The sequence below is a fragment of the Salvia splendens genome, chromosome 1 (assembly GCF_004379255.2).
Source record: "Salvia splendens isolate huo1 chromosome 1, SspV2, whole genome shotgun sequence".
NCBI lineage: Eukaryota > Viridiplantae > Streptophyta > Magnoliopsida > Lamiales > Lamiaceae > Salvia > Salvia splendens.
This window is the reverse complement of record NC_056032.1, coordinates 10,457,107-10,480,070: the sequence shown is the minus strand read 5'-3', so window position 1 is coordinate 10,480,070 and position 22,964 is coordinate 10,457,107. Positions and strand designations below refer to the sequence as shown.

At 43.1% G+C, this 22,964-nt stretch overlaps 2 protein-coding genes, 1 non-coding gene and 2 pseudogenes across 3 annotated transcripts; 4 read left to right on the top strand and 1 right to left on the bottom strand.

Annotated features, from left to right (window-relative positions):
- Nucleotides 1–277: 277 nt before the first annotated feature.
- LOC121804070 (serine/threonine-protein phosphatase 7 long form homolog) lies at nucleotides 278–3,324 on the top strand. The gene is made up of 5 exons (XM_042203619.1): nucleotides 278–311; nucleotides 387–474; nucleotides 561–1,007; nucleotides 1,099–1,336; nucleotides 3,188–3,324. Exons 1-5 carry the CDS (start codon nucleotides 280–282, stop codon nucleotides 3,217–3,219), a joined length of 837 nt encoding a protein of 278 aa, XP_042059553.1. The 5' UTR covers nucleotides 278–279; the 3' UTR covers nucleotides 3,220–3,324.
- A 5,456-nt stretch (nucleotides 3,325–8,780) lies between these two features.
- On the top strand, nucleotides 8,781–17,440 carry LOC121792779 (annotated as a pseudogene).
- Nucleotides 17,441–18,123: 683 nt separating this feature from the next.
- LOC121792704 lies at nucleotides 18,124–18,662 on the bottom strand (annotated as a pseudogene).
- A 447-nt stretch (nucleotides 18,663–19,109) lies between these two features.
- Nucleotides 19,110–19,191, top strand: TRNAS-CGA. The gene has a single exon. It is a non-coding gene; the product is annotated as a tRNA-Ser (tRNA).
- A 1,096-nt stretch (nucleotides 19,192–20,287) lies between these two features.
- LOC121792630 (vicilin-like seed storage protein At2g28490) lies at nucleotides 20,288–22,031 on the top strand. The gene is made up of 5 exons (XM_042190675.1): nucleotides 20,288–20,663; nucleotides 20,740–20,921; nucleotides 21,016–21,096; nucleotides 21,173–21,523; nucleotides 21,591–22,031. Exons 1-5 carry the CDS (start codon nucleotides 20,288–20,290, stop codon nucleotides 22,029–22,031), a joined length of 1,431 nt encoding a protein of 476 aa, XP_042046609.1.
- The last annotated feature ends 933 nt before the right edge of the window (nucleotides 22,032–22,964 follow it).

Genomic DNA, 22,964 nt, shown 5'->3' with positions numbered 1-22,964 from the left:
CAAAGAGCACGCATACATGCTCTGATCCTGTTAGGGGGGCTTATTTTACCGGACACCACAGGGTGCAAGGTCCCCTTTATGTGGTTAAATGCCTTAGACGATCCGGAAGATGTGGCTAATATCAGTTGGGGTAGTGCTGCGTTAGCATACTTGTATCATTATTTGTGCGAGGCTTCTGTAGGCAGACAGAGAAGAGATGTGGGTGGACCTATGGTTCTCTTGCAGCTGTGGGCCTGGGAAAGAATGCCTACATTGAGGCCAGCCTTCTTGATATCGCCTATGCACACGCCGTATACCCCGTGCGGAGCCAAGTAATGTTTTTGTTTAAATTAACTCACATAATTATGTGTTTTGTTGATAACTTTTGACATTAATATTATGTATAGGTGGCACGGAGTTACTGAAATTGGAAATGCGCCCCGACATTCAGTAGCTCATTATCGTGATCAGTTATCACTGATCCGTCCTGGCCAGGTGAAATTTATTTGTGTTGTCTTAATTAATGAATTTACTTACTATAGTATGAAATTAATTGTGTTTTTTATTTTATTTGTTTGTAGTTTCTGTGGACACCCTATGCAGACTGTATCCTCCCTGAGTACTGCATTGATTCGACTGCATCCTACTTGTGCGATACTTATTTGGTGTGCTGGTCATTTGTCGAGGCACACGAGGCTGGACGCGTTTGTCGACAATTTAACCGCTACCAGCGTATTCCTCAGTACTGTGATAGGATGCTACATAGCTCCGGCCATTTGAGTAAAAGTCATCGCCGTGGGAGGAAGGGCGCTGATTGGGCTAAGGTACATAAGTTCTTCATTGATGAATGGGACTTGCGCCACGACAGGTTCCAAGCAACTTTTGACCACGCAACGGCGACACTAGATGGTCGCATTAATCCGGGTTATATGGCGTGGTACAATAGGATCACCGTGTCGTACCTAGTTCAACCTGGGACACAGTCAACTGACGGGATGAACGAGGCAGCCTCTTCTAATTTATTGGCGGTATGTGATGTTTTTGTATATAAAAACGTCTTTAGTTTAAAGTTTGTATTGCTCCACGTGGTATGATGTCATTTGTATTTTTGTTATCTAGGTTGAGACCCTTCAGGGGATATGGCATTTGACCTCTGAGCATGACACAGACCCTCGGTTCAGGCAGATTCGAGACATGGCTGCTTCGGCACTTCGTGCGATGAACCATGCTGATGCGATGGAGTATCCATCTTCTCAACGGCAAAATGTGGTCGTGCCGCCACGCCCACCAACTTCTCTTCGTCATGGACTGCCGGGTGTCCGGACGGGTGGGCACGGGATTACACGACAGCATAGGTTGGCGCAGCAGCAGCAACCGCAACCTGAGTATGCGGTACCAGAGCCCTTGAGTCCGGAGTACGATCCCCCAGGATGGTCTCAGTTGAGTGGTGCAAGCATTGAGCCCTCGCAATGGGGAGCACGCGCGTCATGTGATTCATTCTTTGGAGGTGTGTCTGATTGGGATGCATCTCAACAAGGACGTGACACGTACTTTCAGAATTATCAATTTATGGATCGTGTGGGGGAAGAAGAGGGTCAGGAAGAAGAGGGTCCGGAAGAAGAGGGAGGGGAAGAAGAGGGTCAGGAAGAAGAGGGTCCGGAAGAAGAGGGCGGGGAGGAACATGACGAAGTAATATTCCGACCACCGACCGCGGGATCCTCACGATCATCAAGTACGATTGGCCGGGCTATGCAGAATGTATTCAGGGGCTTCTCAATAAGGAAGAACAAAGGGAAGGCTCCGACAAAGTTCACGCCTCCATCTAGATAGATTTCGGTCATATGTCAGTATTTGTGTCTATTGAAACAGGTTGTGGTTGATTATTTTTTATGTGATGAAAAATAGGATCAAGCTCCATGTTTTCTATGGTTGAATGAATAGTATTATGATTTTGATAAACAAATATAAACGAATATCAACATATGACCGAGCGAAGTATTATGATTTTGATAAATCAGTATTATGATTTTGATATAAAATTCGGTTACAAATATAAACGAATACCAAATATAAACCGTATTATGAAACAAATATAAAATTTTGAAACATAAAATCGCCCGATCGGGCGTTTTAGGCACGTAAATCGCCCTACCGGGCGAAGTTTCTGGACTAAACAGTGCTGAACGAAATTGCTTTTGTGACGCATAACTATTATGCGTCTTTACTTGGTGACGCATAACTCTTATGCGTCGTTACTTGGTAACGCATAAGTGTTATGCGTCGTTTATTGGTGACGCATAATGCTTATGCGTCACCAAGTGAATTTCGTTTCTGCACTGAATTCACATTTTTGAACATTTTTTCCGGGTTGTGTGTGGCTTTTTGAAACACATAATGTTACAAAATTTTTAGTCTAGACATAATAAAACACATCATAAATGTCGACAACATCTCACAAATGTTGATACATACATAACATCTCAAATACACAAGTTCAGATACAAATGGCTACCATGACTTTACTGAACGGTACCGGCTGAGCAATTTCTTCGGTCATGCCCCTCTATCCCGCAATTTCTGCAACGACGGGGAGCTCTCGGTTCATCCTCCTCCTGGACATCCATTTGATTAAGTATCCTCCTTCTTCTAACTCGGCCACGCGTTTTAGGAATCAACTGCTGAGGGGTGATGCACAATTTCCATGAAGGTGCAACCCAATACTCTTCATGTCTTGGTGCATCAAATGAAACTTCACTATAGTACTGTGATCTCCATGTACCTAGGTAGTACTTCTCATCTATGAGGTCAATCATAACATGACCTCTGTCTCTAGCAACCGCACAAGCATGCGAACAAGGGATTCTCCACATCTGCCACTTACCACAACTGCAACTCGATTCCAAATACCTGACTATTTGAACATTGTTGCCCTTTGACACTCCTTGTACGATTCTTCCTCGAGTTCGGACATGGTACTTCCCTAGATCTCGGTCAATGACAGTGATGTAATGTTTTCGCCCCTTTGAGTCATTCTTAGCAAGTCTGTCCCTCGCCCATGGGGTTAATTCACCTTCGGTGTGTTCTATTGTTGTCTTCTTCTCCGCCCACCATTTTACCGTCCTCCAAAATGTCAAATCAACCAACGCTCTAATCGGCAACTCTCTCACACCCCTCAAGACGTTATTGTAGCACTCCGACATGTTTGTGGTGGCCACCCCCCACCTAAGTCCACCATCGTAGCACAGTGACCAACATTCTTTTGTAATCCTATTCAGCATTCGAACCGCACCACTGTTGACATCATATAGTGCTCGACGTCTTCTGGCAAATTTACGTTCCTGAGAACTGACCCCCAACTTCCATATAATGGCCTTCACATTGGGGCCCTTGTGCTTCTTCAACACATTTGCCCTCACATGAAGCAAACAAAATTTGTGGTGTATCTGCGGGGCCCTAGTCATGATTTCAGACTCCATTGCATTCAAGAGTCCTTTATGCCTATCTGATATAATGCACACCTCCCTCTCGTATTTCACTACATGAGTTCTGACATGATCCAAAAACCACGACCAACTGTCATTGGTTTCTTCATCCACCACAACATATGCAATAGGCAAGCATGTCTTGTTAGCATCAAAACCACAAGCAACAAGCAACTTACCTTTAAATCTTCCTCGAAGGTGAGTCCCGTCCACTGTTAACACCGGTGCGGACTTCTGGAACGCATGTATTGCAGGCCCAAATGCCCAGAAAACATAGTTGAACACCATTGTACGCCTCTGACTCAACAGATCGTTATGCTTCCACTCAACAATTGTGCCCATATTCTGTGACTGGAGTTCAAACATGTAGCTTGGCAACTGCCTAAACGACTCCTCCCATCCACCGTATACAAACTCTATAGCCTTTCTCTTTGCATACCACGCCTTCTTATAACTGATTAACACACCAAATCTGTCTTGAATATCAGCTATTATTGAGAAGACCTTGAAATCGGCACATTGTCGCACATGATGTCGAATCAACAGAGCTATCATTGGGGCTGAAAAGTTAGCATGATCTCTATTAGCACGATGGCCTATACAGGTATGTCGATTCTTCCACTTCCTAACTTCCCACATATCGTCATGCGACCTTTGTGTAACTGAAACCTCCCACTTACATTCCCTCGCCTTTTCAGCGTCGGTGGTGCTGATGATGCCTGCCCCTGTGACTGTCGTTCCTGCTGGAAATTTGCATACAGCATGCCACCTTCTTAATTTGCTCTCGACAACCTTAAACTGTTTTTCATTCCATAAACTCCACATAGTTATAGCAGTTTTCACGTGTAGCTTGGAATCAAATTTTGTTCCCAACACAATCCGATGCGGCTCATTCTCATTCCAATACAAAAGGCTGTGTTCATTACCTCCCACATCATCCGATACTCCAGAAGGACGACTTGGTAATTCACGAAAGAATCTAAACCCATTAGGATTGTATTCCGGAAGTGGTTGTTCACCTTGCATAACAGGTTTACATGGTACTATCTCATCATCAGAACTAGCACCGACATCATCAGCACCATCACCATCACTGAGATCGGGGTCTGGCTCTGTCTCGGATAGTGGCCTTAGCTCATCAAGATCATCTGCATCATCTACCTCATCATTCAATCCAACACCAACATCAGCAACATCTACAACATCTACAACATCTCTCTGCTCATTCATTTGGTCCACCCTCGCAGATGATCCAATACCACACTCAAAACTCATTTGTTCAAACCTCGCAGATGCTCCAATACCATAATCAACAACTGGTGGGATTTCTTCACTCCTCACAGGTGAATACTCAACAAATAATTCAATACACCCACTTGAATTTTGAGCATTGTTGAACATAAACATTACACTATCATCATTGCGAATCACAGAACATGTATAACTCATACCGGAACCATAGACTATACATTGTATCCATAATAATTCAATTGTGTGTTGGTTCATATCTATTCCCATCGCATCACAAATCATTGCTACCAACTCATAATAGGAAACACCTGAATTTAATATAATGGAGCTCCTCGCACGAGGTGGGTCATAACCAATACCCATATGTGGTAGTTGAACTACTCTACCACCCCAATACAAACTCACAAATACTTGCATGATTTCTGCATCAAAAACATATAAACCAACGACAATTATGGACATTTTCCTACAAGCCCTAATTTGTATAAATTGGGTAAAACTAACAAATGAAAGCACAATAAACATGAATAATGATGAATGTAGCTAAATTGATGAACAAATTACCGGATCTTATGGAGAAATCGCCAGAAAACGCCGGAAATCGCCGAGATAGATGAATTGAAAGTGTATGAAGGTGCGTTCTGTGATCTGCGTGTGACTGGAGGCAGATAAAAGCCGCCTTAACGACGCATAACCAATGTGCGTCGTTCATGAGCGACGCACAACCCTTATGCGTCGTTAAGCGACGCATAATCCTTATGCGTCATTAATTAACGACGCATAATGGTTATGCGTTTCATTAAGAACGACGCACAATCATTATGCGTCACTCCCTCAATTAGAATGAATCTATTCTCCTTCATTAAATTGGAATTCCATTACTCTCTTAGCACAAAAGAAGAAAGACCTCTTGAAAAGATGGCTAAGGAGATATGCTTAAATGTTGAGCTATAGCTCAACGAGAAGACCATGAAGATTTCTTAACGAAGGACTATACAAGGAGGACTGAACATCTCTTATAATTGTACTCGTTCAGGCCATCCACAACGCTGTTGCTATACCGTTCCTTAAACTACTATTTGCAGACCCACTGTACTTTTTTACTTCATTCCTTAACTAAGGAACGAAACCTGCAACCCTCCGTTCCTTATCCGTTTCTTAACCGCTCCTTAAATTACTATTCATTCAATTTCATTTTTTATTTTTATTTTCAACCCAATTCAATTAAAACAAACACACTTCATTAAAAAACACACCACATAAAAAAAATTACAAATTAAAATTTTAAAAAATAAAAAACACACAATTTAAATCCTAAAAAATTAAACGTTGCATAATTTAAAATACAAATTTAAAGAAAAAACTACTCCGCCGGCGAATCATCCTCCGAAGGCGGTCGAGGTGCAGGGGGAGGCGGAAGGCCAAGTTGTGCTGCCATATACACAATTCCGTTCCACCAGGCTTGGTATTGGGAGGGCGAGAAGCGAGCAGTGTCCGCCATTGTAGCGGTCATGTACACCGCCATAAGGGTGTTCGAGCCTCCCCCGAGCCCGCCTGGCTTGATTCGCCTCGGCCCTTCCTCGCTCTAGCCGCCTTCGCCGCCTTGGTTCCTTGCGGCCGACGGCGCCCACGGCTGGATACCGCGGCATCGCAGGCTGTGCCCGCAAACTCCTGCGGTGCACCCTTTTGTCCGCCGCTGCCCTCACCGGTGTCACCAGACGAGTATTGGCCACTCGTCGTGTGCTTCGTGGGCTTTGAGGTTGAGTCCGAGCTGGAGCGGACACCGCCGGCCTACCTTTCCTCGTCCTTGACGACCTGCCAAATATCAACATATTTGAATTGTTTACCGGTGTCCTGGTTGTAGACGCACAAAGCCGCCCTCAGAATGTCGGCTCCCGAAGCTCCGCTTTGGTAGTGCGCCGCTTCGGTTGAGTAGACGCCGCAGAATTTTTTGACCTGTTTGTCGACTCGGCCAAAGTGAGAGCGGAGCATCTTATATGTGCGCTTCCGGGACCCTTTCGGCTTAATCTGGTGGTAGATCTCGGTGACCTTTTCCCAGAAGCACTTGTTGGGTTGTTGATTCCCGACGACGGAATCGTACGAGACGGTGATCCAGGCGTTGTACACCACCATCATTTTGTTGTTGTTGTATGGATGCCGGCCTAGATCCTCCTCTTCCCCCTCCTCCTCCTCGCCCGCCTCCGACTCCGCCATGGAGCTTCGCCCGCCTCAGCCTCCTCCCCCGCCTCAGCCTACTCCCAGAGTGGGTTCAATGGGGAAATCCTCCTGAATCTGGGATAATCCCTGCGAATACCGCGGGGTGGAGGGACGAGCGTATGCATCCACGTCAAAAGTGGGTGGTTGGTACCCACCCGGCGTCGCCGAACCCTGGGTGCCCGGCGTCGACGAACCGGAACCACCCAGTGTGTTGTACATGGTCTCCCAATCGTTAAACGTGTTGAGATCCCACCCGCTGGAGCCGCCACCGCCGGAGTTGCCGTCGCCGGACATTTTGTAATGAGATGTTAGATGAAAATTGGAGAGGAAAGGAAGTTGATTTATGAGGAATAGATGTGTAGTTGTGTGTGAAATGAGGATGAATTAGGAGTATTTATAGAGTAAAAAAATTTAAAAAAAAGGTAATATTACCGTTTACAATTTTTTTTTTAAAATTTGAATTTTAAAAAAAAGATTTATTGCGTCAGCACTTGACGACGCCCACTCGCGAGCCGGCGAGTGGGCGTCACGCAAGACGCAGGGGCGCGCCACGTCGCCATGGCGCGTGGCGTGACAGCCCGTCCCGCGTCTTGCAGGGACGGGTTACGGGAGGAGATGGGAATGGTTCGGGGGCGGGACGGTGTGCCACAACGCGTCGCGCTGGTTCTGTTCCTGCGGAACGAAACGCGGGACTGTTCCGCGCCGCGTTGCGGATGCTCTCACGATCAAGTTGATTTCTTTCGTTCTTATTCTAGTTTCATCTTATTCCTCATTTAACAATTTTAGATGTGCATTAAACTGAGTATGATGATAGACAAAAGAGAGATAAAAGTTTCGATGAGATGAAAAACAAAAAAAATATTTTTTACTTTTTCATACGTTTCACGATCAGAACGGCAATGTTTTAGATTTTTAGTACATATAAATATACCTACAAGACACATTAGACCAAAACAATGTTATTTTGGTTCATTAGAGCATTTGTAATGCAAGGGGCCGGGCCGCATCTCGCGAGTCCCGGCCCGTCCCGAGCGTTGCACGGAGGAGAGTCACGGCCTAGGCCCGTCCCGGGGCCGCGTTCCCGGCCTGTCGCTCGTCCCGCGTCCCGGCCTGGGACGGCGTTGCATGGTGACGGGCCGCAACTGTAGAGTCCCGGCCCAGCGTTACACGCTCCTCGGGCCGGGCCACAACCAATATTTTTTTTTTTAAATTCGAAAATTTTTTCTATAAATACTACTCCATTTTCATACACATTCAACTTCATATTCAACTTCAAATCTCTTCCTAGAATTCGAAAAAATTTGGACTCGCACAACACACTCGCCTCCAAGCCGATCTAATCGAAGAAATTTGGACTCGCACCAATGTTTTCCAGAATTGACGTTATGTTTTTATGTATTTTATTTTCAGTTTTAAATTTTCTATGTTGTAATTTTGCAGTATTCGATGAAATTAAATTTTCCGTGTTATAAATTTCCAGCGTTTTTTATTTTACGAGTTAAATAGGTTGGAGTTGTGAATAGTGTCATTTATTAGTTGCTGCCAGGGCCGCAACCTGCAGGGTTACAACAGTTGGGGCCTGGACCGCAACTGTAGAGGAATGATGACGTGGAGGGGACTTGGGGCCGGAAATGGGGACGGGTTAATGATGCCCTTATACATCAACATTTATTAATTCTTTTATTTATTTAAATTCACAATTCGTAATTTTAGAATAATACACCATTTTTTTTCTTCTATTTTCAAGGGTTTTGATACAAATCTCGCAAATCTGATTATATCACAATGCAGATTGCAGAGCAATACTGATTTTCAATACTAGTACAAAACAAATAGTACTCGCTCACTCCGATGTCACTTCCGACGGCTTCGTTTAACTTCGGATTAGACTCCGACGCCGACGAACTCCAGGCCATCGCCGCCGAGCAACGCTTCGAACTAATGACCGCCAAAACCGTCGAGGCCGACCTCGACTTCGCCTTCGATCTCCAACTCCAGGAAGCCATAACCGCTTCTCTATCCCTTAATTCCCAACCTTCCACCTCCTCCGCTGCCGCCGCTGTCGATCAACCCCAACGAAACGAGGAGGAATTGAAATTCACCGACGTCCTCTCCGACGAGCTCCTCAAACTCGAGCAGGAACTCAGAAACCAAGCTATTTCTGAGAGAGAATTCCAGAATTTGAAGAATGATCTCGACAGGAGGCTCCACGATCATCAGTTGGCGCTTGAGATCTCGAGTGTGTCGGAGGATGAGTGGGATGATGATTTCGAGCGACCGTTTGGGGAAGGCAGTTCGAAAGGGGGGAGTAATGAGATATTTAGGGTTTATTTCAAGGGTTTGATGGAGAATCGTTTGACCGATGAATCTCCTATCGGAGGAATTGGCGTCGCGATATGCGATTCGAGGGATGATTTGTTGTTTGAGTTGCGGAAGCCGTTTCGTGGCCCACGGGGCGAACCGGCGGACCGCGGATATCACGGCTCTTATCGAAGGCTTGTTTTCTACTGCGATTATAATCCGATTTTCAATTATGTGAGTTTTGGTTTGGTCTTCTTAATTTGAAAGAAGGTTTTTATAAAATATTTACAGTACTTGTTAAATATATGCAGCTATGCTCTGTGCGAGCTTTAGTAGTTTGATTGCTTGGGGTGTATATCTTCACTGCAATTGGTGCTATGATCGTTGTATGATTGTGTTTCAGTTGTTAAAATAGATGAAGTGAATTTGGAACCATCCATCGCGTTGTTGTGTTCTATAATGAATGTCCTTTTCAAGGAAATTGATTTTTTGGTTAATGAAATTTGAGGGGTTGCTATGATTGACCGGTATTACTAGTGGTTTTTATCGCTCCAAAATATGGTCCCTTCTTGCTATGATTTTAGTTTATACTAAAGCGTTACGAATGCATCAACATGTTTTACAGAATAATTATTAGAGTCAAGGATACGGCTTTGTGTTTCATATCATGAATCATGATCACCCTTATGTGGTTAGGAGCAGATGGATTGGGGATTGATTCCATGCTGAGAATCATTTGGGACTGACTTGCTCTATTTGTAAAGTATAGATTTTATTGTTTGAGTTGGATTTTCCCAATATTTATTGGTTTTTAGTGGCAATTTGCTTTTCTCAGCAGCAAATTAGCTGCTCTCTACTGTACTTTATCTTCTAATAGAGCTGCATGTCCCTTACCGAGCGTTGTATGAGTAAAAAATTGTGCTTGTCCTTTTTTTGAAGTTGTGTGCTAGTCCTTTGTTTTCCTTCTAATTTCGTAAATTTTGTCTTTTTTGCGTTCTACTAGGATCTTTCTTAATATTAGTGCAGACACTGACTATTCTTACACCTTAGAGCATCCATAACCGTGCTCTTGCCAGCGGCACGGTTGTGGACCCGGGCGGTACTATTCATGCCTGCTCTCTGTCAAGAGCACAACACCCACAACTGTGCTCTTCCGCAAGGACGAGTACAATTAATTTAAAATTCAATTAAACAATAACATTTCCATAATATTAAAATTCATTTAAAAACCACAATAAATATTACAAATGACAAATAAAATTAAACATTACATAATTAAAATCCTAAAAATGAAAAATTACATAATTAAAATCCTAAAAATTAAAAATTACATAATTAAAATCCTAAAAATTAAAAAAACCACTACTCGTTGCCGAATTTCGCCCAAATGTGGTTGATTAAGTCTTCTTGTAGTTGATTGTGGATTCGAGTATCGCGCATTGTGTGTCTTGTCTCGATCCTCTGGCCAACCGTCGTATGCTCGCCTCGGCGTGGGGGAGACCTCGCTGTTGAGCTTCCGGCTTCGTCCTCGTCGTAGAAGCTAGCTGCCCTCGGCCCTTCGTCGGCTATAATCATGTTGTGTAATATAATACACGTGAACATGATGTCGGCGATATTATTCACGTACCACAGCCGAGCCGGGGCCTTCACAATGTTGAATCGAGCTTGAAGGACCCCGAAGGCTCTTTCGACGTCCTTCTGCGCTGACTATTGACGCTGCGCAAAAAGAACCCGTCTCGGGTCGTGCGGGTTGTGGAGCGTCTTCACGAACGTCGACCACCTTGGGTAGATACCATCGGCGAGATAGTAACACATGCGGTATGTATTTCCGTTGATGGTGAAGTCGATCACCGGTGCTACACCATTCATCACATCATTGAAGAGTGGTGAAGAATAGAGCACGTTCAAGTCGTTGTTGGATCCGGCAACGCCGAAATATGCATGCCAAATCCATAGGCGATAGTCGGCGACCGCCTCAAGGATAAGTGTTGGGCCGCCGCCTTTGTGACCGCTTAAGTGTTGCCCCCTCCAAGCAGTCGGGCAATTCTTCCACCTCCAATGCATGCAGTCAATGCTGCCAAGCATTCCGGGAAAGCCATGGACTGATTCGTGAAGGCGAAGCAACCGTTGGCAATCATCGGTGGTGGGTGCCCGAAGGAATTCATCCCCAAAAGCAGAACGAACGCCCTCGCAAAAATTCTTTAAACAAAGGATTCCAGTGGACTCACCGATATGCAAATACTCGTCGAAGATGTCGGTCGTTTTCCCAGTAGCGAGTTGTCGGATGGCACACGTACACTTCTGCAACGCCGTGATACTTTGCCGGCCGGCTGCATCTACACCTGTTTGAAAGTATTCAACACGTGCGGACAATGTGTTGACAATTCGCATGAACAAGCGCTTTGACATGCGAAAACGGCGCCTGAAGTAATCTGCCGGAAACCGCGGATGGTCGGCAAAGTAGTCGGCAACGAGCCTTTCGTGGGATCCCTCCCGGTCACGATGGATGTAGCGGCGATTTGATCTAGTGCGTTGAGGAGGATGAACGAGGGTATTCGCCGCGACATATGCTTCGTAAGCGGCACGATGTTGTTCATAGTATTCTTTTTCTTCGCGCTCCGCTTCCGCCATGAGATGAGTGAAATCCATTTGATGTTTTGAGTGAATGTTGAATGTGTTGATAGTTTGTATAAGAATTATGAATGAGAGATGAATGAGAGATGAATTTATGTGTATTTATAGATGATTTTGGGAAAAAAAAATAAAAAAAATCAGAAAAAACGGCCATATTTTTGGGATTTGGAATTTTTTTTATTTTTTAGCATTATTATAATTAAATACCGATTTTTTAAAAAATAAAAAAAAAAGTTTAAACACAACGGCTATGCCGTTGACGAATAGGAGCGCGCCACGTGTGCGTCCGCTGGCACGGACGTGCTCGATACATCGAGCAGCGCCGTGCCAGCGGCGCGAGCGCAGCGGCGGCGGATGGCGTCCGTGCCAGCGGCGCGGACGGCGGTGGCGACGGACGCCACCGCTGCGCATGCTCTTATAGCATCCACAACCGTACTCTTACCGGCGGCACGGTTGTGGGCCCGACCCCACTTTTCTGCCTGCTCTCTGGCAAGAGCACAACACCCACAACTGTGCTCTTCCGCAAGGACGAGCACAATTAATTTAAAATTCAATTACACAAAAACATTTCCATAATACTAAAATTCATTAAAAAACCACAATAAATATTACATATTACAAATAAAATAAAAAAGACATAATTAAAATCCTAAAAATTAAAAATTACATAATTAAAATCCTAAAAATTAAAAATTACATAATTAAACTTCTAAAAATTAAAAATTACATGATTATTGGCTAATATTACCCGAGGAAGACTACGCATCCGGCGGCACCAACCCCAATTATTTTTTGAGACCCAATATATTGTCCTCGTGCGTTTGAAGTTGCGTGGGGGTCATAGTTGACCTATCGGCCATATTGAGTTGGGCCAAAAGGGCCCACAACGAGTTATTCGGGGGTGGAGGTGGAACATAGGGTGCGGGTTCGGGGGCGGGGGCCGATGGAGTCGCGGAGCGCCGGTGGTCGGCCGCCGCCTTCTTCCTTCCTTGCGGTCGGCGTTGGGAACCGCTTGGTCCGGCGTCGGGGCTACCCAAGTTAGCTCCGGCGAGTTGGCTAGCCACTTCTTCGGAGCCGGAGTCGGATAGGGATACCGACCTTGACCGTTTGGAGGAGCCGCTCGAGGAGGATGTTACGCCTCCCATATAAGCATATACCTCGGGTGGAACCGCGTTTCCTGCCAAACGTTGAGGTACTTGAACGACTTACCGTTCAAGGATTGGTAGGTGCTCAGCGCGGCAGTGATGATGTCGACCTCGCTCCAACCGCTCCCGGCATTCCGCGACTCCTGGAGGAAATAGCCATTGAACTTGCCAATTTCTTCGTTGGCTCGGCCGATGCAGTTGCGCACCATACTCTCGTTGCGCTCGATCGTTCCCGGCAGCCGGTTTGCATTGTACCGGCGAGAGACGCGCCACCAAAAGTGATCGCCGGATTGGTTCGTGCTAACCGCCGCATCTTCGGAGATTTCGAAGTACGCCTTGAACAATTTATCCATCTCCGCCGGAGTGTACGGTGTTCGGACACCGCTACGAGTAGGAGCCGGCGGAGTTTGAGAGGGGGCGGTCGGCCTAGGCTCCGGTGTCCACCCGTATCGCCCTTCGGAGACACCTTGGTCGTCTATTGGGTATGGCCGGTAGCCACCCGGAACGGCCGAATCTTGGGTGAGAGGAGGGGCCGAATATTCCGTTTCCGGACTAGGAAACAGTTGTGCACCAAACCATTCGGGGTTCCAACCGTGAGAGGGCGGGTTGTCATCGCCTTGGCCGGACATTGTTAGGGTATGAGATAATGAAGATGAAAATGGATATGGGAGAATGAAGATGAGAATGGATATTGGAGAATGAAGATGAGAATTGTGTAGTTTGATGTGAATTTTTTGGTGTGAAAGTGAGGGTATTTATAGATGAAAGTGTGTATTTTTGGGGGAAAAAAAATAAAAAAAAATAAAAAAAGTGTAAAAAACGGTTATAATTTTTTTGGGAAGTGAATTTTTTTTTATCGGTTTTTTTAATTAAAAACCGATTTTAAATTAAAAAAAACATTTAAAGGCAACGGCTATGCCGTTGCCCAATCGCCGCGCGACACGTCAGCTGCTCGCTGGCGCGGCGCTGTGCATCGAGCAGCGGCGAGACACATCCGTTCCAGCGGCGCGGACGGCGGTGGCGACGGCTGCCACCGTTGCGGATGCTCTCACCCTCTATCCCCTCCCTCATAGGATAGTATTCATATCAAGGTTAACAGTTAGGCACTTATGCAAAAGTGGGAGAGATATGACCTGGGTGGCTTGGGTTCATGTTGCGTTGTTAATATGGAACATGATTATTGTCACTTAGCTTAATTTCACTTCAGTTTGACAAAAGTATTATGAGTACTGTTTAGTAAATTCCGATCATCCTTAACAATCGCAAGTGATGGCTTGGATTAAGTGTTAGGGTTTCTACATATGCGAATAGCTAAACTGCTGCAACTCTTTTTCAACCGCAGGTTACTAGACAGTGGTCGAGCAAACAGAAAAAAGTTGCTGCACTGCTAGATAGAGTAATCGATCTTTCAAAAGAGTTTACGTACTGCCAGCCAGCTCGTGTTGCTCGAAAAGACATAAAAGTTTGCGTTTAAACTAGCTAGAGAAGCGATAGATGCTCAGGTAAACAGGGCTGCAGAGGCAAGTAGATCTAATAATCCAAAGGAGGCGTGTGTTATCTGTTTGGAGGATTCAAATATAAACCAGATCTTCTCTATCGATGATTGTATGCACCGCTATTGCTTTTCTTGCATGAAACAACACGTGGAAATGAAGCTACTCCATGGACTGCTGCCGACTTGTCCACACGAAGGATGTAAATCTGATTTGAAAATCGATAGTTGCAGAACATTCTTGACACCTAGGTTGATAGGCATTATGTGTCAGCGTATGAAGGAGGCCTCGATTCCAGTGACAGAGAAAGTTTACTGTCCGTACCCTCTGCGAGCACGGATGTGGGCACAACCCCACTTTTTCTGTCTGCTCTTAGGCAAGAGCACAACACCCACATCCGTATTCTTCCGTAAGGACGAATACAAGAGTCCCACCATTCTATTATTCAATTTAAATAAAAACATTTTCACAAAATTAAAATTCATTAAAAATACCTGTAATAATATTACAAATTATAATAAAACTAAAAATTACATAATTAAATTCCTAAAAAATAAAAATTACATAATTAAAATCCTAAAAAATAAAAATTACACAATTTAAGCATAAAAATTACATCCGGGGAAGACTAGTCATCATCCGGCAATATCCCCAACGTTCTTTGGAGACTCCGTATCATCGTCACATGCGATCGAAGTTGCTCGGGGGTCATATTTGACCTATCAGTCAAATTGAGTTGGGCCAAAACCCCCACAACGAGTTGGTGGGGGGTTGAGGTGGCATATAGGGAGCGGGAGCGGGTTCGGGATTGGGCGCGGATGGAGTCGCGGGGCGACGGCGGTTGGCCGCCGCCTTCTTCCTTCCTTGCGGTCGGCGTTGGGAACCGCTCGGGCCGGCGTCGGGCTACTCAAGTTAGCTCCGACAAGTTGGCTAGCCACGTCTTCGGAGTCGGCATCGGATAGGGATACCGACCTTGACCGGTTGGAGGAGCCGCTAGAGGAGGATGTTACGCCTCCCCTATACTTCGGATGCGACCGCGTCTCCTGCCAAATGTTGAGGTACTTGAATGACTTGTAGTTCATGGATTGGTAGGTCGACAAGGCGGAACTGATGATGTCGACCTCGCTCCGGCCGCTCCCCGCCGACCGCTCTTCCTGGAGGTAATACCCCTGAAACTTTTAGATTTCTTCGTTGGCTCTGTATATGGCGTTGCGCACCATACTCTCGTTGCGCTCGATTGTTCCAGCCGATCGATTTTCATTGTACCGGCGACAGATGCGCCACCAATAATGATCGCCGGATTGGTTCGTGCCAACCTCCGGATCTTCGGAGATTGACAAGAACGCTTTGAACAATTGCTCCATCTCCGCCGGAGTGTACGGTGTGCGGACACCGCGAGTATGAGGAGTCGGAGTTTGGGAGGAAGGGCTGCCCGACCACGCTCTAGGCTTGGGTGTCCACCCGTATTGCCCTTCACGGGCATCTTGGTCATCGATCGGGTAAGGCTGGTAGCCACTTGGAACTTACGAACCTTGGGTTTGAGGAGGGGCCGAATATTCCGTTTTCGGACTAGGAAACGGTTGTGAACCGAACCACTCGGGGTTCCAACCGTGGGAGCCGGGGGGGTGATCGCCGTGGCCGGACATTGTTATGTTGTAGGAGTGGAAGAAAGATTGAGAATTGAGAATTGAGAATGGAAATGAGAGAATGTAGATGGGAATTATGTAGTGTGGTGTGAATTTTTGGGTGTGAAAGTGTGAGTATTTATAGATGAAAATGTGTATTTTTGGGGAAAAAAATTGAAAAATAAATTAAAAGTGAGTAGAAAACGGATATAATTTTTTGGGAAGTGGGAATTTTTTTTTATCGGATTTTTTAATTAAAATCTGATTTTTTTTAAAAAAAAATCAAATTGCCAACGGTTATGTCATTGGCCAATCACCGCCTGCCACGTATGCTGCTCGCTGGCACGGACAGCGATGCCGTGCCGTTGGCACGGATGAACGGACGAGCTGCAGCTCGCCGATGTGGATGCTCTAATGTCCAAGTCAGAGGCTCTTGAACATTCAAAGCCTGCCATAGTAAGAGCGGAAAGATCAGGAGCAAGAAAGTGCTTAAAATGCAACAACCACTTTTGTATTAATTGTAAAGTTCCCTGGCACAACAACTCAACTTGTACTCGGTAAAAAATGTGCAACCCTCATCCCCCGCAAGAAGAGGCAAAACTGAAGAACTTAGCAGCAACAAATTTGTGACGTCAGTGTGTAAAATGCAACCATATGATTGAACTCGCTACTGGATGTTACCACATGACTTGCAGGTATGGTTGAACCTCATATCTCTCCATTAACTTGATATCATACTTGTAGTCTGTCCAGTCTGAAATGTTTACATTATGTTTCTATACCATATCATATGAAATTCCTAATAGCTAGGATCTTGTCATTCTTCACTTTGAATATCCTTAAAACATTTTGTTTTTCTTATTTGAAGTCTCTTACTATTACTGAATTTTTCACTAGAAAAAGTTATCAAGAAGAAAAACAGAAATTTTCTTTTCAACCGGCTGTATTAGAACTAAACATGCTGTTTGCCTATAGAGCAGGCATGATTGCCACTCCATTATCTTCCATAGAATAAAACATATAGAATCACTGATCATATTATAGTAGATACTAATACTTTTAGAGATTTTTTTGAGAGGGCTTTTAGAGATTTTTAATATTAAGGTATTCTGGTTCTCACATTTCCCTGCAGATGTGGAAATGAATTTTGTTTCACATGTGGTGCTGAGTGGAAAAAGAAGAAGGCGACCTGCTTTTGTCCACTTTGGGATGAGGAGAACATTCCGGAAGATGACTTCGACTCGGATGAAGAGGACGAGGATGCATACTTTGATTCAGATCCAGTTCAGATGGATATCAGATTAGATTTTTAAATCGTAAAGAGTTCTCCTTTTGGACTACTTGTCAAGTAACTTTCGGAACCATTTTGGCTTAGGATTGTAATTTGTAAATATACCACTTGTTGGAATCAGCATTGCGTTTTTTCTTACACATGAGAGAGTCGTAGTTGTTATGAAAGTAAGTAAAGTCCAAAAATGATCCTAAACATATGTCGATTTTACGATTTTAGTACAAAACATTATCTTTTGAATTATTGAGTTCCGAACAAATGAAAACGGACCGAATTTGGTCCATTTTTTATGGAATCGTTAATTTTTTTTTACAGTCAACGCTAATTAAATGACATTTTACTAGATTAGTATATCTAATTAATATACTCCATCCGTCCCCAAAATGTATGAACTTTGGATTCGGTATGAGTTTTAATGTATTATTGATAAAGTAAGAGAGATAGATGGAGAAAGTTTTTTAAGTATTGTTAGTGGAGAATGAGTCTCACCTCATTAGAGAGAAGAGAGTTTCCAAAATTGAAAGTTCATACTCTTTAGGAACGGACGAAAAATGAAATAGTGCATACTTTTTAGAAACGGAGGGAGTATATAATATTTTGTAAATAATAATTCCCATCTTTTTTGAACCTCACACTTCATCTTCTTCTTTCATTTCTAAGATATGAAACCTCACATTCCATATTGAAATCTACAAACATTGGATTCTAACAATAAAAATTTTCAGCAAGAGCCAAGAGGTCAAAAATATCCACCGCCAAATTGAAATCTGCAAACATTTGATTCTAGCATTCAAACATTTGACGGAACCGATCACACTTCAACTTCTTCTTTCATTACCACGGTCACCTCCATAACCGCAACGGATGCCGTCGCCATAACCACCACTGCCCTCACGACGGCCATATCCACTGCCACCGCCTCCTCCATGACCACCACCACCTCCATAGCCACCACCACCCTCACGGCGCTCGTAGCCACCGCCGCCGCGAGATTGAGCCTCGTTGACGGTGATGCTGCGGCCGTCCAATTCCTCGCTTTTCAACCCCTCTATCTCATCCCTCATCGACTGCTCATCCTTGAATGTCACGAATCTGAAACCCCTCGATCTCCCGGTCTCGCGATCGTTCATGATCTTCGATTCGATGACTTCGCCGAACTAAGAGTTGGCTTGGCCAAGAGACTGGTCAGTGGTTGCCCACCACGGCAAACCACCGACGAAATACCTATACTCAACGTCGGCCATTGGTATTCAGAGGCAAGAGAGGAAAAAGTATTGAATTAAGTTTAAAACCCCAATTCAGTAAACCCCAATTAGTACTAATATAGTCAAATGCCATTTAATTGACGTTGACAGTAAAAAAAATTAACGATTCCGTAAAAAAATGGACCAAATTCGGTCCGTTTTCATTTGTTTGGGACTCAATAATTCAGAAGATTATGTTCTGGACCAAAATCGTAAAATCGACATATGTTTAAGACCACTTTCGACCTTTAACTCTTATGGAAATATTAACGGATGTTTATGTACATCCGTAAACATAAACTTGGTTTAAGTGATTACCAAATTTTCATTACTAATATCCTATGAACTCACTTAATTGAACACTAAACACAACTCAATTAGCCAAAAAAAAAATAGGGACATAAAATTTCGTGTTATATAAAGTTACGTCGTAGAAGCTTACAACTTGTCGATATGTCCGAGTGGTTAAGGAGACAGACTCGAAATCTGTTGGGCTTTGCCTGCGCAGGTTCGAATCCTGCTGTCGACGTTTTTCAGTTTTCAATTCATGTCTCCTCCACCATTTTTTTTTTCAGAATTGAATGAATATATTTACGTATTCTTTTTCTAAAATAAAAAAGAATGCAAATATAACTCCATATTCTTAATTATTTTTAAGGATGCATCTTCTTGGGAGTGACGTTAAAGTTCCTTGAATTTTTTTTACATTCATAATTAAATATATTACAGTTTATTTATAAATTAATTTAATTATCTTGAAAACATAATTAAATTTATTTTGTTAAGTTGAATAAATATACTGCAAAATTATAAAAATAAAATAAAATTATAATGTAAAAAATTAATTTAACAAAAATTATAATGATAATGATCAATTTAGTTATCTTAAATTAAATTAAATTAATTATCAAAATTAAATACTTCATCACGTTTTATACTCCATCATCCATAAAAAATAATTCCATTTTGTTATTTTAGAAAATTAATAAAAAATAGTCTTATTCCTAAAATTGGAAAGGTTATGTACTTTTTTTTCTTCTCTAATAATGTTTTATATATTTTTTCTCAATATCTCTTTTTACCTAATTTTCATATTCTTTTATATATTATATATAATTTTTTTTTATTAAAATTCATGTTATCCAAGATTTTTTTTGACTGAGAGATAATTAAAATATATCGATTGGTGTAAAATTATTCAATAATTTTGATTAAAAGTAGACCGTGGTTCAAAAAGGTTGATTCGAGTTTTAAAGAGACCGAAACCCTTTCCCCCTTTTTGTTAGATCATCACCATATATCATTTTAGAAAATGACAAAAAATAACTTAATAAATATAGCTAGCTAGTAAATTTCAAGCGTCCCATAAAAAAACATGTGACCGATTGTGGCGTTGAATGTAAAATAAAAATGAAAAAGAAAACAATTGAATACAAGAGATATTAGATGAGATGGGAAGGAATCCATGAACTCATTTGTGTCTTAAGCAGAGACGGCCAGCGAGGCTAACCATCGATGCATGACAAACACCTGTACCCTTTCTCTCTCTACATATACACCATTTCTTGCATTCACCATTTCAACATATCCACGAAGAATCGAAGATACTACTACTATATTAGTTCATGGATAAGACGACACGTTTGTTGGCCGTTTTGGCCTTGTTGGCGGCGCTTGCGGTGTCCGTCTCTGCTCGCAAGGATGACGAGCGGTGGTCGGAAAGGGAAAGAGGCCGCGAAGAAGAGCGGTGGTCGGAGAGGGAGCGACGAGGCCACGAAGAAGCTCGTGGCGGCGACGAGGGTGGCACGGGATGGCGCGAGGGGGACGACTGGTTCCTGCTTCACCATTCCAAGCCGGTGGTCAAGACTGAGGCTGGGAGCATGAAGCTCGTCAGAGGCTCCGGCAAAAGCCCTATGCATATTGGCTTCATCACCATGGAACCTAAGAGCTTGTTCATTCCTCAGTATCTCGATTCCTCACTCATCCTCTTCGTTCGCAGAGGCATCATCTATTCACACATTTTTCAGTAACAAAACACTAGAGAAAGATAGGTAATATGATGTATTCTTGATTGCAGGGGAAGCAAGAGTGGGGAATATATACAAAGATGAACTGGTGGAGAGGAGATTGAAGGTGGGCGATATATACCGAATCGCGGCGGGATCCGCCTTTTATTTGATCAATGCAGAGGAAGGCCAGAGGCTTCATGTCGTCTGCAGCATTGATACATCCGACAGCCTCACACCCTATAAATTTCAAGTACACTTACAATTTACAAATTACAAACCAAACCCTCCCTAGCTACTACTAATATCATTTGAATTTTTCTCCTAAACACACTGCTTTTTGTCAGTCCTTCTACGTTGCTGGTGGAAAGAATCCTAAGTCGGTGCTCTCTGGATTCGATCATTTAACGTTGTCGACAGCATTCAATGTAAGTACATATAAATTCATCTCAATGCACATTCATGGTTTGAGTAAGGATGTTTGTTTTTCTTTTATTTCCTCAGGTGACAGAGGAAGAACTGGAAGATATGCTGATGAGCCAACGCGAAGGTCCGATCATCTACTTATCTAACACGACTCATGCCCCATCTAAATTCTCGGAGATGGAGAGGACGGCTGAGCAACAATCGACATGGTCTTTTAGGAAGATGATGGTGTCTTTCATGGATTGGAGTAACAAGAAGAAGGATGATAGGAAGGGTTCAAGAACAGGTAAAGGCCCAGATGCGTACAACCTCTACGACAGAAAGCCCGATTTCCAGAACGACTACGGGTGGAGCATTGCCCTCGACGAGAAGAACTATCCTCCCCTCCGCTACAATGACATTGGAGTCTATCTTGTCAACCTCACTGCGGTAATTAACCTGCCTTTTGATTGTTTTTTTTTACTGAGACAGAGTTATGTATGTAATGTGAATGCAGGGATCGATGATGGCGCCTCATATCAATCCGATGGCGACAGAGTATGGGGTTGTGTTGAAAGGAAGTGGGACTATACAGATCGTGTATCCAAATGGGAGCTTGGCTATGAATGCTAAAGTGAACGAAGGAGATGTGTTTTGGATACCTCGGTTCTTCCCCTTCTGCCAGATTGCGTCACGAACCGGGCCGTTTGAGTTCTTCGGGTTCACCACCTCGGCCCGCAACAACTGGCCTCAATTCTTGGTGGGAGCAAACTCGTTGCTCCACGCCATGAGAGGGCCCGAGTTTGCGGCTGCCTTTGGGATGAGTGAGAAGAGCTTTGATTACATCATTGATGCGCAACGGGAGTCGGCCATCCTGCCTACGGCCACGGTGGCTCCGCCAGATGAGGGAGCTCCCGGAAGGGTGAGAGAGGCAGTGAGGAAGTTCTGGAGTGAGTAGTGAATGGGGTTTGTGTACGTTTGTGGTGGAATGTGAATTACTAATGTTTTTAGTTGTTTTGGTTTCGTGTGTATTTGGTTCGGATGAATTTGTTGATGTTGGTAATGTTCAGTCGCCGGAAGTGTTGAATAATTTCGACTCTGCTTCTTGTCACAGCTGCCTCTACGAAACTTTTATTAAGTGATTTAACTGAGAATTAGTAAAATTTGTAAACGTGACTAATTTTAATTCATAACTAGGGGTGGGTAAACTTATTTTAAACTGAACCATGAACCCCACCTTCTCACATATTATCTTTTCTAATTAAATGTCTTATCTAATTTCAATTGTTTCCTTCTAAATCTAGGTTTTTTTCTTAATTTTAATGCAATTTTATTTTAAATTGAACCATGAAAAATCTCACAAATCAAGTACTCTGGTCAAGGTTATTCTCTATGGTTGAGGGGTTTGGATACTAGCATCAGGTATTAAGAGAAAGAGTAAATAGAGAAAGACATAAAAGAAATAACTATCATTTTTATCCCTTCTTTATGAAATTTCAGGCTCCAATGAAAAAAAAGTATGGAGAATTCAGGCTCCAATGAAAAAAAAGTATGGAGAAGGTATGGAGCATGAAAAAAGGTATATTATACATTCTTTTATTTTGAGAAGGTATGGAGCCTGAAAAAGGTACTTGAGTAGGTAATATATATTCTTTCATTTTGAGAAGATATCTTTATCTTTTTTTGATAGAAAAGGTAAAAAGTTAATTATTTTGGTTGCCTTTTCAATATACATTCTTTCATATCTTTACCTTTTTTTATATATAGAAAAGGTAAAAAGTTAGTTATTTTGGTTGCCTTTTCAATATATATTCTTTCATTTTGAGAATATATCTTTACTTTTTTTATAGAAAAGGTAAAAAATTAGTTATTTTGGTTTGCCTTTTCAATA